Source organism: Acanthopagrus latus, chromosome 17, assembly GCF_904848185.1.
Source record: "Acanthopagrus latus isolate v.2019 chromosome 17, fAcaLat1.1, whole genome shotgun sequence".
NCBI lineage: Eukaryota > Metazoa > Chordata > Actinopteri > Spariformes > Sparidae > Acanthopagrus > Acanthopagrus latus.
This window is the reverse complement of record NC_051055.1, coordinates 29,564,051-29,580,864: the sequence shown is the minus strand read 5'-3', so window position 1 is coordinate 29,580,864 and position 16,814 is coordinate 29,564,051. Positions and strand designations below refer to the sequence as shown.

The 16,814-nt window shown below is 43.7% G+C and overlaps 1 protein-coding gene across 9 annotated transcripts in view; it reads right to left on the bottom strand.

Annotated features, from left to right (window-relative positions):
- The window catches only part of bbs9 (Bardet-Biedl syndrome 9), a 170,361-nt gene that overhangs the window by 97,153 nt on the left and 56,394 nt on the right, over nucleotides 1–16,814 (bottom strand). For all 9 annotated transcript variants that reach the window (XM_037074039.1, XM_037074040.1, XM_037074038.1 and 6 more), the window contains exons 16-18: nucleotides 16,582–16,677; nucleotides 15,635–15,807; nucleotides 15,310–15,462 (exon numbers count right to left, since the gene is read on the bottom strand). In XM_037074039.1, the coding sequence (XP_036929934.1) occupies nucleotides 15,310–15,462; nucleotides 15,635–15,807; nucleotides 16,582–16,677 (422 nt within the window). The remainder of the gene's footprint in view (nucleotides 1–15,309; nucleotides 15,463–15,634; nucleotides 15,808–16,581; nucleotides 16,678–16,814) is intronic.

Here is a 16,814-nt window from a genome sequence, read left to right as displayed (position 1 = left end):
AGCTGCGAGTGCGGAGTGTGTGTGTGTGTGTGTGTGTGTGTGTGTGTGTGTGTGTGTGTGTGTGTGTGTGTGTGTGTGTGTGTTTGGTTTAAACCTTCCTCAAAAGCCAAAATATATATGAACTCTCTTGGCCCGTCGAAGAGTTCAGTGGTGCAAGAAAACACAGTGACACGTCTGCCGCACACACACTTTCTTCATACACTGGCTGCCGGAGTGAAAACTCACTGTACTGTACGGACAAACTGCTCTACAGTAAACTGCAACCCTGATTTAATCAGTTATATCAAAACAAAAGCTGAAACATCTGTTGTACATTTAATTAGACGAGCTGCTTTAACAAATCGAGGTCAGAATCTCTCTGACACAGAGTCCCTCAGATATATTCAGGGTGTTTTGTTGGAGGCATGTCTGCAGTCTGAGGCTAAAGTTTATTTTCATAATCAACTGATCTGCTGATTATGTCATCGACACATTAAATGATTTGTGTCAGAAAATAGTTTAAAAATGCCAAATAAAAATTCTATGAAGGCTCGAAGTGATGTTACCTCAACATTTAAAAAGTTGAGTCTCACAGCAGTCGAGTCCAAGTTGCAACGTTTATCAGCGACTTAGATTTGATTTGAGTCAGAAATCTCTTGTCAAACGTCTACAGCTCTCTTCACAAGTGCCCATCTTTAATAACGTTCTTCTTATTTTGTCAATATAGCTTGATTTATTTCACGATATACTTCTTTTTCTACTGTACTGTACTGTATTTATACTGATTACGTGTGCTGTTCAGAAGTGGAACAACTTATTAAGAGATGGTAAATCCATATGGATGTTGTCCTGTGTGATGTTTATAACATTAAAATAAAAGTTTTTCCAACAAAACAGGAACATTTGCAAAGTTGGAATCATCTGCACGAGCAAGTTCAGATGTTCAAGCATCAGGCTCAGTGTTCCTTCACGTGGACGCGGCTGTCAGGAGGCAAACACTTTATAACTAACAGCAGTTCAATCAAACAAATTCGAGGAAACCACATGACACAACTCACCAAAGGATTTTCAGTGCTTGATGAGTTATTAGTCAAATTTATTTCCAACAGAACACACACAGAACCACACACAGAACACACACACACACACACACACACAGTGAAGAAGCTCCTGTCCTGTGTGATCATAAAAATATCTTCAAGTTATTTTCAGAGTTTTTCTCTTCATATGTGCTTTATGTCGCCAATGTGTATGTGGTCTGTGGTGTGGTGTGTGTGTGTGAGCATGTGTGTGTGAGCATGTATGTGTGTGTGTCTGTGTGTGTGTGTGTGTGTGTGTGTGTGTGTGTGTGTGGGGACGGTGTTTAGTCTGAAGCCATATTTAGTCTCTCTGGTCCTAAGAGGAGGCCTATAATCACACAGAACCTTTCTCTCTACTCATTACACACACACACACACACACACACACACACACACACACACACACACACACGCAAACACACATGTGCACACACACACACACCGTGGCCTGTCATTAACAGTTCACACTAACCTCCCAGGCTGCACACGTGCACACGCATTCAGCGCACAAACACACACACTCACACACATGCTGTACGCACTCATACACATTTTGATGCAAGTGCACGTTTGTGAAGATGAACATATGTACGTGATCAAGCACACACACACACTCACGCAGAGCCAGATGTGAGTCCAGCTGTGTGTCCAGCAGGCGTTCTCCGAAATGATCCGGTTTGTTCCGTCTCTTTCTGAGTCGGATATTTGACTTTAAATTCATGTGACACACAACAAGAGGCCCGGGGAAGTTCTCCTGATCGGGACTGAAAGCTAAATGACGGGTTCATCCGCAAACTCAGAGCTACTTTCACTGTCTCTGCAGCCGCGGGAGCAGCTCTGAACAACTCAGTCACTGTAACTGCATGAAATATAAAATCAGGACAGCTTTAGGATTATTCTTTTAAGATATAAGCTGTTTTTTCAGGGTTTTTTATTTATTCTTTTTTGGAGATTGCCAGCAAAAAGCTCCCAGATCAGAGGCAGATCATCCGCTGCTCCCATCAACCACGATCGGTATGAGTGAACTGTTTAAAGACGAGATCTGGCAGCTGGAAGACACTTCGCCGATCCGTCGCCAACGACTGCTGGATATCTGGTTTAGTAGCAGACGGGCCTGAGAGCCAGGAACCAGCCACAGCCAATGAGAGCCTTTATCTCTGTCTTCTCCTCTCCTCTGCTGTCATCTGCACAATCTCCATGAATCCAGTCTCACTGTGCATCTATATGATTGTTACTGATTGTGGGTAGTATGAACAGCACAGCGATGAGATGACTTTCATGATGATTCAACAGTCTTCAGCGGAGGTCTTCTCTGGTGGTGCAGCTTTACTTTGTCATCAGCGGGTTTTTGTTTGCTGCTGCTGCCGCATGAGGAAGCAAGGGAGTGAGAAATAAGACCACTAACGTCAAGAGATTGTTTGGTCTGAGCGCGAAACGACGTGATTTAAAGTCATTACACAGAAGTTACAGTCTGTTTATTGGCTGCTGAGAGGCCGCGGTCAGTCCTGGTAAACTGGATAAAATGCTCTGAAAGGCCGGCGATCGAAGACGAAGCCACAAAAACGAGAAGGATGTTGTTTATCAAACTGTTTTGTTTCTGGCGTTATGAATGATTTCTGAAGAGATCTTTAGAAGGGATAAAGAATGTCTCGTATCAAGAAGTTCTCAGGGTCTGCATGAGTCCACTTGTAATTAAAAAATGTCAGCTGATATGAGATACATGATTTATTTGACATTAATTGATGTATTATCTGACAATATGACTGAGGTTTTAACATAACGACACTGGAACATCACAGATTATGAAGAATAAACTTTAACAACATCATGTGATTTATTAATTTCTCATGCCCAATAACACACCCTGAGTGTGTTCATTCAGCTGTGAGGGTTGTTGCACTTCCTGAACAAACCTAAATTGTAATTTCACGTGGAGAAAAAAAACTGCTCTCCAGACATGTTATATAACCCAGACTCTGTAGGTTCAGATCCCAGACTTCTACCTCCAGCAGAGATCCAACAGGATATCCCTCTACATGGACCGTAGTTCACCAAGAAAAATCTCTTTGGAAAAGTGTCAGTTACAAGAGTAAAAATTATGCTAAATTAAATGTAATTTTCCGAGAGACGGTTAGCATCCCGCAGCGGAACACCAAACATGTGGCCGCGCTCTGTTTGAACACGTAGCTGGAGTCATTCTCATTACTGTCACTGCTCCGCCGGATAAAATATGACCGGATAGGACAGCGAGAAAGTTAGGATGCCGTTTCCTGACTCTGTGTGTGTGTGTGTGTGTGAGTATAAATCGTGCATTGTCTGTTCGTGGTTAGAGACCAAAACAAGGCAGTCTAATCTTGGCAGACAAAATACAGAGTGATCCTGACTACAAATTAGCACCACACACACACAAACGGAGACACACACACACACACACACACACACACACACACACACACACACACACACAAACACGGAGACACACACATGGAGACACACACACACACTCTCAGCTGTAGATCCAGACATGTGCTTTCCTCTCTTCCACCTGTTTCTCCTCTCTTTTCTTCGACTCTTTTCTTCTTTCCTCTTGTTCCTACATTTTTCTGCGCTCCTCATGTTATTCTGTCTTTCTTCATTAACCTTCTTGTCGAGGGGGGATCATGAATGTGTCAGATTACTTCCAGAACATTTCTGTAAGTACGTGTAGCTTCACTGACCCCACTCAGATTCATCCTGAGGGTCCTGTGGAAGATTGAATCAGTAACTTTCTGGTCACAAACTCGCTTCTGTGTTTACATATTAATACCCACTGTGAGCAAAAAACCTCCTGGAATCAGATCTGATCCTGTGGATGAAAAGTCACCCGTGTCAATTTAATCAGAAAACTAAAGTGACCCCTAAAAGTTTTGCTTTTCTATACAGGTCGTTTAAAGGTCGTTAAAATTGTCTCTCTCTGCAGTATTTTAAATACTGTGTATCATCTTGTTCCAACTCTTCGTTGAACCTGCTGTAATGTGATGAATATGAGTGAAATACTGAAACACTCCATGTTTTTGATGGCCGCACATGATGCATCACTCTGACACATTCAAGACCAGAAAAACTCTGCAACCTCTGCAAGAATTACAAATAAACAGCGCTGCGTTTGAACCTTGTTTTCTGACCAGAATAAATTTCTAATGACTGACACAACGCTGAGGTGGGTCAAAGAAAACAAACAGCTCGCAGCTCTATTCTGCTGACACTTCTGAGAACGCTTTCTGCTGCCGCGAAGGCTTCATGGCTTTTTACGTGACTTTTCTAAATAAAGAAAAAGCTGCTGAAATAAAAAAAGAAACCGTATTCGTCTGACAGAAAACGAGAAGTAAGTGTTTATTTCTCCCAGAATGGTACGCACATGTACACACACACACACACACACACCTACACACACCTACACACAACATGTGTACACACAGTGTCCCTATGGTCCAACACTGAACCACACACTTGATGCAGTCCAGACCGAAGAGACCTGAGAAGCCAATACACACACACACACACACACACACACACACACACACACACACACACACACACACACACACACACACACACACACACACACACACAGAGCGCCAGGTCTGAGGTGATGGTTTTGGTTGTGGTCCCAGTGAAAACGACACTAATTTGGAGCTAAGGAGTTCTGGCGGGCTGAGTCAGAATTCCACAAACTAACAACTGTGCAGTGAGAGGCTGAGAGCTAATCAAAAGCTAACAATGCTGATGCAAAGTAAATGAGGCGGATGCTAACGTTATTATGATGCTAACACACTGATAGCTTGATGCTCGAGTCCGCCTTCGCTGTGGTCGCTAATCCGATCGAACGCACAGCTTGCTTTTTTAGCACACACACACATACATACACAGAGTTTCATAATCATGAAGACACACACACACACACACACACACACACACACACACCCCACACACACAAACACACACACACACACACACACACACACAGCTGACAAACTCCATAAGCCACACTAAATAAGTTTTACCCACAAACACACCCTTGGCAGCAATGAGTGTGTCTGTTTGTGTGTGTGTGTGTGTGTGTGTGTGTGTGTGTGTGTGTGTGTATGTGTGTGTGTGTGTGAGAGTTGAGTGTGTGTGTGTGTTGCCCCCTCCATGCCTGTTTGCTTTTCTCTCAATGGTCTCCTTTGAAGGACAGAGGAGAGGAAGAGAGAGAGAGAGAGAAGTGAGTGAAGGAGGGAGGCAAAAAAATGAGGAGAATTCACAGCAACAAGATAAATATCCTCAGCTTGGCGTCGCAAGGCCGCCGCACTCTCTCTGAGACACACACACACACACACACACACACACACACACACACACACACACACACACACACACCCTGATTACAGAGTAAATATGTATAATCTTATAAATCGACCATTGTTTGAGGTGGAAGCAACAAACGGTCACACACACTCAGACAGAGAGAGACATGTTGACTTTGGAGAAAGTGAAGTGATGGAGGTGATCAGTCATGTGGGGTCAAACACACACACACACACACACACACACACACACACACACACACACACACACACACACAGTATAAATAAAGAATGCAGAGACATTTCTTGTATTGATTAAAACGTCAATGATTCAAATCAACAGTTGATGCCTCCCTGATTCTAATCTCATGTTCACAGAAAACCACGTGGCTGCTGGACACGTTTTACAAACATAATCTCATCTTGAAATTACATCACAGTCAACTCGACGGTGCTGTCGGGTTGTGAAAGCCAGTTAAGTTTTGGATCTCGTTCCTGGTTGGGAAAAAAATACCCGGTTTCCTTGAGCTCTGCCGCCAACAAACAATCTGGTATCAAAACCCTTTAATCTCTCTCAACTCATTCTTTATTTTGAAAAAGCAACGCAGGACAGTATTTGCATGCTTTTCTTCAAAATGACATCACTGGTGACAAATTGCATCACTTGACAAAGAGCATTCATTCTGTAATGCTCAGCCAAAGATTGTTTCAGTCTCCCAGTTAAACTATTATCTGTGTCAAGTGATTTAGGAGGATTCTGATTTGATAAGATGTTATCAAACTAACCCAAATCTAACAATAGAGAACTGTAGTCTCACTTCTCGTTGCCTCTCGTCCAGCAGGCTATCATCAAAAGCAAAAAGAAATCTGTGCAAAACAAAAAGGGAGTATTTGACACATTGGATTTGACTTTGAGTTCAGTCCGACGTTTCGCTGCATCTGCTACTTAAAACAGAGACGTATAAACACACGCACAAACGTTTTCCAGCCTGCGCCCGAAATCCATTAGCCACAGCTCTGAATGCAGATCTGTATATATTGTTCCACTGTATTACAGCTCGACAGACTGCCAGCTTGTCTCATTGTGCATATGGTTTTCATACACGTCGACCACATGACGCGCTCCGTACGCAGCTATATTTACAGCTAATTAAATAACGCAATGACACGCACACACACACACACACACACAGGCAAAAGCATTTCTTTAACGAACAGGAATTTATTCATCAAAAATCAGATGCATGCGGCAAATTTCCTCCGTTGTGTGGCGGCAGTGTGTATGTGTGTTTATACGCTGCATGCTAGCGTGTAATCGTATTAGTTGGGGTGTGTCCTCCCACAGACCTGCAGACTGCAGAGTCCCGCTGGTTTAAACAAAGAGAGATTAGTCTGAGCTGACCTGTGATCAGATTTTTAACACAATGCAGCACAATCAGTCTGATAACAGAAACAAAGTTTACTTTGCTTCAAACATTTGAACTTGGCTGAATATTTGACTTTGCCTGAGCCAACTTTTACTTTATATTCATGTTGCAGCCACTTCAACGAACATAGATTTACTGAACATCAACACGACTACTTGAAACTGTGTGTGTACTTTTATGTTTTTGATCCCTGCATTGCCTTTTGTTTTAATCACAACAACAAATAAACCCACAACAAAACAACGTGTCATTTTCTGTCACTTTGAGTCTCACAATCAAATAAAAACAAGAGATTTAAGAAGCGTGGCATGATGGGAGTTTTTGTCTCCATTATTGAGAAACCATCATCTTCTGGGAAAATCTACCTGCTGTGACAAACTAATGTTTTTAAAGTTTTATTCAAGATACGTTGTGTCTCATTGTCCAACTTCCTTCTTCAATCTGTGACTCTCTCCTCTACGTTACGATGGCAGACAACCAAATGAAAAACATCGTTACCTTGAACAAAATTATTCATTTGAAAATTATTTGTGGAAACATTTGAGATTATACAACTAAATGACTCAACAAAATATATAACAAAGGTCTTCTAGCTACTTGTTTTTAGATATTTTACCATCTAAATGTTACATATCACATCTTCAACTTAACATTACATCACATTAATTCTACATAACGTCATTCATTTTCTTTGGTTTCTAACTCAAAGGCTTCTTTATGCATTACTGCATCACTTCCCCCCATTTTTCACTCCACTCACTACCTCTAGCGGAGACCATGGCACACAAATGGACGTCTTTAATCACGGCTGCACTGCGGTCCTTTGACTCATAACGTCATTGAAAGCATACCAGTTTACAGTCTGCGGTCGGCGCGACCGACAGCATGAAACTCCACACATTGTCTTGTGTGCTGTTAAGTTGATTTCATTTACTCTTTGGCCAAACAAAAGTTTCCCACGACCAAAGCAGAATGCAAACAGCACCCTGCTGCGGTTTTGTATGTTACAGTAGAAAGTTCTGTGCCAGAGAAAAACAAGACACGGAGTTTTAAAACCACAGCACAAGATCGCAGTTGACCTTTGACACCAGGCGGATCGAGCTGGGGTCCAGGTCCAGGTCCCAGCAGTGATCCTCACCCGGGTGGTTCAGCCACAGTTCTCAGGTCAGTGTCCACTATCAAAGCGGTGTAAAATCAGGCCTGGACTGTTGGCACAGAACTATCAGACTGTTTAATTAAAGCTGCAGTCCAGTCTATAATCTCAGTTTCTCTAATCTCCTCCCAGCGTGACAGCTTTCCAACATGGATGATTTATTAAATCTCTGCTTGGTGCCCGGCAACAGGACACAATGAGAAATGATGCGGTAAGCATGGTGGGAAACTTTCCTCGTATAGCTGCCGGTCAAAACTCAGTTTGAATATTTTGGCAGGGAAAACCTGGAGCCCAGCAGGACAACGCTGGTGACTGTCTGTCCACAAGACTACAGGAATTTTTTAATTTACCTGAAGGCAGTTAAATGATGTTGAGTTCTTACTGTAGCCTTGTTCTAATGTTTTTCTTCATTTTGTCCTGCGTTTCTATTCCTACAGTTCTTTTTGCTCTTTGTGCTTAACGGTTCACTCCATATTTCCTCATGTCGGTAACTCAGTTATTCCAAATGTTCCTCGTCTTAATGTAAAGCTATTCTGTTTTAAATCAGTTCCTCGTGCTGTGTCATCTGACTGCTTCCTCCTGTGATTTATTTTTTCCGGTGAATAACCTGCATTGTTCTTGTTTCATTTACATTTTTAATCCTCACTTCAGCTTCTTCATGTCATTGCTTTAAATTAAATAATCAGTTCACATTTCCTCTTTCCTTGCCCTCAAACTTTTCACATTCCTCCGCCCTTGTTTCCTTTCCCCGTCTCTTCTGTCTGCCCTCTGTGGGATGATGGAGAGATCGTCTCACTCCGTCGTTTGCAGGACAGACAGCAGACAGATGAAAGCAGATCAATGGGAAATAAAACAGACAATAAAAGTCAGATTTGTTCTTTGATTCTTTCAGCTGTGAGGATCAGAGGACAGGAAGGAGAGGAGAGGAGGGAGGAGGAGATCGTTTACGACTCTCTCTTTCTCCCTTCGTCTGCCTCATTCAGATCTTTACTTTCATGTTACTCTGTCTCGGTTGCTTTATCTGCATTTATTGTGTCTTACTTTCTTATTATATCTCCTCCTGCTTCTTTATCTCCCTCATTTTGTCTTATCGTTCTGCCTTTCTGCATGTCTCGATATTTGGCGTATCTAAAACTCTGATTTCTTTTCTGCCCTTTTCATCCATCGCTCTGAGCATTTCACCCTCTGATCCCTTCGTCGACAGTCTCGTACCCCCTCCCACCCCGTGACCACATCCACATGTTAATAATAAAGTCTCCTCCAGCTCCACCACATCTATGAGGAAATCCTCTGGCAGGTCATCTATGTCTGTCTGATAGAGAACAGTACAGATGCTTCATCCTGCCTCCCCTCTTCCTCCCTCTCTGATTGTTTTTACACAGCTTTCTGACCACAGCTTATGTCGAGTCCAAAAGAAAAAAGGAGGAGAAGAAGAAGAAGCTGGCTTGACCCGACTGGAACCGATGTGGATTCTGTGTTATCCCGCCTGCAACAACACGCCACAGCACTTAATGAGCCCCGAACCTGATTAAAATCTGGGGAAGATAAATAAAAGGAAACATGACCTGATCAAGCCTGAGGGAATCGAGAGGAATCAGAGCCAGACACGGCCCGAATCCGTCTGGTGGTCGGGGCGGGGCGGATTCGGTTTGGGCTGAGAACCACAGCTCCTTCACAGAGCAGTTATCTGATCCTACTGATATTACAAAGTTCTTCACAGCTGAATCTGAAACATTTGCTACCTGGAATTGAAGACTATTCCAAACTGTAAAAACAGACAAAGATGAATGAAGACTAAAATGAAACTGTGAAGATTTCTGTGAAGATTCTACTTATAAATGAAGAGACGGAGTGAATTTAAAACTCTTTCAGCCATCTTAAAAGAAAATGTCTCCTCATCCCCATGTGGGTGGAAAGTCAGGTGCATGGAGCCACTTCATGCTTTTTGGTTGTGGAGCCCTCACCTGTTTATGAGGACGCTGTTCTGCTGTGAAGCTCCAGAATTTGTTTTATGGACTACGAAAGTTCATCTTCCATCAGCTGAATCGATAATGACTGAATTTACATTTTTGAGGGGAAATGAGAAACCAGTAGTATTACTCAAGAATGTCTTCACCACAATACCTGCAGCAAACACCTGGCAACGGCCTCAGGAGGCTCTGTGTGTGTGTGTGTCTGTGTGTGTGTGTGTGTGTCTGTGTGTGTGTGTGTGTGTGTGTGTGTGTGTGTGTCACATGTACAAATGGCTTTGCTGTGGCTCCTCATCAGGGGATAAAAAGACAACATCTCTCACCTGGGACAGCCTGCCTCCCAACACACACACACACACACACACACACACACACACACACACAGAACACTGAGTGTCAGTCAGCTGAATGAAAGACAGCCATTCATTGATAAGACAGACAGTCACATAAACAGACTGTCTGAGGGAAAACAAACCAGACCACCGTCAACCCTCTGTGCTCCATTGAGCCTCGAGTGTGTGTGTGTGTGTGTGTGTGTTAAAGAGAGAGAGTACTGACGGGTGTAAATGTGTGTGTTCCTGGGGTGAAACATCTCCTGGGGGATAAGAGAGAGAGAGAGGAAGTTTCTCTGCTTCTGTCGGCTCTTTAATCTGATACACAAACACACAGGGCACCTAAGAGCCTGCCATTCACACACCACACACACACACACACACACACACACTTGTTAATGCACAAACACACCGAGAGTCAACTGAGACGAGACTACATGTACAGACACAAGCGGGACGCACGGACGCACACACACATCTAAAGATATGCAGCGCTGCAGTTCAGGGCTGCTCATACGATACCTGAGTGTCCACTGAAATATGATTATACACGTTAATGCGCACACAGTCATCGTGCGAAAACATGCAAATAGCTAAATGAAACATGACTACACATACATGTACATACATTCTTGAAATGCACACTTCCTCCTCATGCGCTCTTAGAAACACACACATGTATGCAGGGACTGAGAGGCCCGGGCTGTTAATGGCGGTGGTCCTGCGCTCCACAGTGGGATCTGTGTTTAGCCATGTTTAGAGCTCCATTTGGGGCCAGATAAATCAACCTGCTGTCTACCAGAAGCCTCCATTAGGGGCCCGGCGAGGCCCCTGGACGGCCTGTCAGTCACCCCGTCAGTCAGCGAGCCGCCCTCTTCCAGCGTTTGAACTCATAATTACAGGGAGGCTCAGCTTGGCTCGGACCGGCCCGGCTCCCCGAAAAAGCCCCCGTCCCCCCCCATCCGCCACCTCCCAGACGTCGGCGCTCGCTAGCCCAGCGCTAATGCTAACACTAACAAACGACGGACGTTTCACCTCCAGAGGAAACAGCGGCGGGGAAAATATTTATGGAAACTGAAAAGCCTCCCTCGATTTGCTCTGGCCCCCTTTGGCCTCTCTTCATCCATTTCCACAAACTCCTTTTAGAGCTTTTAGTTTTTATTTCGTTGAGTGACAGTCCTGGTATTTCCACATGTGCTCGAGAGGTTAGCAAGTTAGTTAGCCACGGAGCACTAGCGCCGGGCTAACCTCTGGCTGCCAGAGATTAATCAAACACCAGTTAGAGGGGAGAGAGTAAAACACAGGGGCTGCGATGACTGATGGCTTTTTAAGAAGTGGCGGGGGAGGGAGTCAGAGGTAAAACACACCTCGGACCAGGACAGGAGACAGAAATACTTACACAGCAGAGCTGGAAATTACTACCAATGACAAAACAAACTGGTGAATTTTGTCCGTAGCTGGTTTGTCTTCTCCTGCAGCCACTGTGACACGTAACAAACAATCATTCATGGGTCCCACTCTATTCTGAAAGTCATCAATCATAGCCGGCTGGTCAAACGGTTCAAACATCGGGTGTATTTTGGAGTCAGGCCACTGTGGTCGGCAGATGAAAAAGTTTCCTGCGCTTACACGTATACACACATGAAGTCAGTCAAGTCGGCTCTCAGGAATTCATGAATAAAATATAGGCCCATAAAGGCAGCATGAACAATGGAAATATTATCCTCCGCTGCATAAATGCACAGCCGACCACAGAGTATTCTCACAGGGAGCTCGTTCCTCTTATCTCTGACGGCTCGTCGGCGATGGCCGGCCGCTGCATGTGGAGACACACACCGCTAACGAGGGGGAAATCCCCCCCATCAGCCAAGATTGATGCAGAAAATTTACCCAGCAGACATTCCTCTGAGCCGAAATGAAAGAGGTGCCTGGTTCACCGGCATTCCTGATTGGCCACACATGCCTTTGCCTTTCTGACAGCAGCGTGATCGCTTGCATGGAGCCGCGGCTCCGTGAGGAAAACACCCACAACATTTCTGAATAGCCCTCTGAGGTTTTCACCTGGTGACATTTCTTGACCAGGAGCTCATCCATTAAACAAACTAGGGAGGTAAACATGAAGGGACAATGTTCTACCTTCCTACATCAAGACCACTGAAGTGCCTCTGAGCAAGGTCTTTACAAAGTGGGTTGCTAAATGGTGCGCTTGTGTGTAATTGATCCACTGTTAACTGGTCTGTTTATATCTTCTTGTCAAAAGAAAGCAAGACATGGAAAACAGCTCAGAAAGGATTGAACTGAAAGAAACCTAACAGATGAAATAAAGATAAAGATTTTGTTTTTTAAAAAAAGAAGAAATAGGGAAAAATCAGGACCAAAAGTGACAGAAATAAATGAAAGAAAATCCACAAAGACAAATGAAAGAACCAGCTGCTCCGTCAGCCTCCTGTTTAAAACGAGATCGTGATGTATTCTGGTGAAATCCGCCCTGCTACAGAAGACAAACTGCTGAGCTGGCCCTGGCCTCAGCAGCATGACTCCTAATACTGACATGAATTATTAATTTGACGCATTCATCACTCTTCCGACCAGCCGTCGATAGCCTCCATTATGGTGGGTGTGTATACATTACAGAGTGTATAGAGTGTCAGAAACTTCCCGCATACGAGCCACTGGATGGCGGGAAGAGGGAGGGAGAGAGAGAGAGAGAGAGAGAGAGAGAGAGAGAGAGAGAGAGAGAGAGAGAGAGAAAGAACGGGTGATGGACAGGAGTGACAGCAGGGAGCATTAGCTTGAAGAGTCGTGATATCAGAGCCAGAAATCAGACAGAAAGAAAGAGATAGAGTAGCAAGAGAAAGACGCATTTTGACAGGTAATATTAAACTGTACATCAGGAGCCCAAAACACAAAATGTGAAGAGTGTAGTGGCCGAAAATCAATTTAACTCAAACTTATCGAAACCAAAGAGGGCGACTTTGGCACCATGGGGGTGAATCGTATGCAGGCAAGAAGTCGTGACGTCCGTTCAAAGCTCTTAGTTTCCTTCGGATAAATCCTTTGTCCCAAAACAAGCAAGCAAAACAATATAACAAGCTAATCCTGTTGCCTGTCTGCCTCTCTTAAGCTGGTACAAAAACCATGTGCCCACCCAGGTGCATTCTGGTCCTCCACCGAACTCCACCTAACCCTAACCAGAATGCACCTGGGTGGGCACATGGTTTTTTACCTGCATTCGTACCCATACAGTCTCCGGTGACCAATTTACAAATAAAACAAAAACTAAATAAGCTAAACAAAGCAATAATATTTATCTCAAATCACTAGTAATAGAAAATAGCATTACAAATTGAATCAAAATAAAACTATACTATCAAATATTATCAGTAATAAACACATAATTAAATCTCCTAATGTCACTACTGGGTCCAAAAAAACAAGATGGCCACAACCAGAGAAAGCTGGACTAAAATCACAATTTGGTTAACACAGACTAAATACTTCAGGCATGACGGGCAACAGGTGTGGTGTGATCAGTCGAAGTCAGACCGTGATACGTTCACCAGCACGTCGGGGGAACTGTTCCCCCAGATCACTGATCCAAGTGGTGCCAGAGTCAAGCTGTGGTCACATGGGGGTACATACATGCTATTTTAAGGGACGTAAACAGCTGAGCAGGAGCAGTACAGGATGTCTTATGTATGACATTGTTACAGCTCACCATTGTGTCTCTTCAGAGGTCAGGTGAGACAGGTGGTCAGTGGGTGGAAATTGGCCTCATTTAATAATAGAGTCCCATAAAAGCTCCCTGTGGTTTCTCCCTGCTCGGTACATGTAGCTGCCACAACAGTTTCATCACAAAGTATTTAAATTACCTGTTGATTGCTGACTTTTATTTTTTCTTTAACTCTGCCCAGCACGCCTAAAAAAACACCGCTGATTAAGCGTGTTTGCAATAAGTGCGGCTGATTAAACTGTTTAGGCAGCCGACATTAAACAGACGGAGGATATTAACATTTAAGGCAGACAAGTTAAGAACCGACGACAGCCGAGCCAACCCGAGGTGAGCGCTGTTTATTTGAGTTAGAGCGGCATTAAGAACTTCAACAGGCTCATTAATTTCCTCTCATTAGGCTTCAACAATGCCTCTGAACTCTAAACGTGAATGTGCATTAAATGATTGTATTGTTAGAGAGAGCGGGTCTGATCACAGAGAGCGGCGCTGTGACGCACTGACAGATTTAACAGCTAATAAAGAGATGATGTCACCCGGCCTCGCTACGCTAACGAGAAGCTAATGGACGGTGGAGCTGGTGACCGCCAAGTCGGCCTCTAGAGTAAACATCAGCGGCAAGGAACCATCACTTTGTTACACACACACACACACACACACACACACACACACACACACACACACACACACACACACACACACACACACACACACACACACACACACACACACACACACACACAGTTCCATCCTCCAATACGTCAAACTTAAACAAAGGGCGAGACAAAAGCTTAACGGCTGGTTTGTTTTACAATCAACTTCACACTGAACTCAACTACACACAGACGCACAAACACACACACACACACGCACCATGGGTGTGTGGAATCTGGGTGTGAGCTCACAGCTAATCACATCAGGGGAGGAAGTCTATAAATCAGCAAAATACAACTCTCACACTGTAAATCTACACCAACATGTCAACGCTCTGAATGTGTGTATATGTAACCTGTGTGTGTGTGTGTGTGTGTGTGTCTGAGTTAATGGAAGGCAGCAAAAGAGAGCTGGGGAGTCAGACTTACTCTCTCAGGTAAAAACTTTACCTCCCACAGTCAGACAACTTAAGAAAATTACACTTTTCCACATTCTTATCCACATTTAGGTCTCAGTCTCAATAAAACCGTCTCATCTTGGCGTTTCATCGCCTAAAAAACTGTCCTCCAGCTTCCATTAGGAACCTTTTCCTAATGGGAACCCTTGTGAGTGTCACCCGAGTTTCCCAGCAGAACCAGCAGTGAGTGGGTTTTTTCTGACCTGGCTGTAAGTGGCGTCCAGCAGTGTGTCCAGGTTCTGCAGGGGTGCCGGGGTTTTGTCCTTGAATCGAGTCAGCAGGCGCCGCTGGATGGCTCTGAACTGGACCGCCCGCTCTGACAGCAGATCCTGGTACTGCTGAGCACTGACACGCAGCTAAAACACACACACGAACACATAACAACAGGAACACAACATGACTTCATCATTTACCTATAAACAAACCTCAGCAGATATTAATCTCCCTTTTAAATAAAAGCTGATCGTATTTTTAGTCCTGATCTCTGATATTGGTGGATTTAACATCAATCTATCGATGTGTGCGTACCTGGAAGTGGTGGTCTACGGACAGGAAGTACTCCTGCAGCGGGAGCGGTCCACTGAAGCTTTTCTTGAAGTCTTTCACTCCCAGCTTGGAGAAATGCTGGTCGAATCTTCGGACCAGCTCCTTCACCACCAGCCACATGTCTTCAAAACTGTCACTCTGGATACGGTAACGCTCTGACAGACAAACACACAGACAGTCTTACACAGAGTCTCTTTAATGGCAATGATTCAAAATTAAAGTCAAGAAGAAAAATGATCATTATCAAAAGGTTTTAAGAGGTATTTCTTCAAAGGTACTTAAAATGAAATACTAGCAAATGGTATCTTTGAAAGTTTCAAATGTTTAAGATTTCAAGCTTAAACAGTTTCAGACTCATAATGAAAAGTGGCTCTCGAAGGAGTCAATAAGTCTGATTAATATATTTCAAAATGTCTTGTTTGGTCGACAAACCAAAGATATTCAGTTCACTGTTATAGAAATGATAAAACACTCACTTTTAAAAAGTCTAGAAAAAGAATTTTCACAATATTAATTCGATTATCAAAATAGTTGGTCATTAAATTAATAATTGGCAGCTAATCAATTCACTGAATAATTGTTGCAGCTCTATCCTGAGTATCTAGGGGTCAGATATCAGATATTACAAAGTGTCACGAGGTATCAAATGTTGTCTGAACAATCACAAAGTGTTGGATAATGGACTGAAATGAGATGCTGCAAGTTCTTTACAGTTGAGGGATTGTAAAAGATTTAAAGGCATCACAAGATAAAAACAGCATCAAGTTATATAGATACTACTTGGCAGTTGCATCTGGTAAAACATTTAAAGCCCTGATCGTTCGCTGTATTAGACAATTCCAACATTTATGTCTTAAACAGTTTTCATGGAGGTTAACGGTCGTCTGATAGAAATCCTGCTCATCATGCAGTGCTGTAGTCAGACTCACGGGAGGTCTTGGAGGCCAGCACGGTAACTTTGGCTCCTGGCAGGAACTGGAAAGCCAAACTGTTCCCGTCCTTATCTTCTGACTTCCCTGAAAACTCTGCAGAGAGAGAGACAGAGACAGAAAGACAGACAGCCGCGTGATGAGACAGATAGGACAGCCTATCACGATGCAAGACGCCAACAAAAAGGTGAACAAAGATACAGTCGCACTGTTCACAAAGACACACAATATGA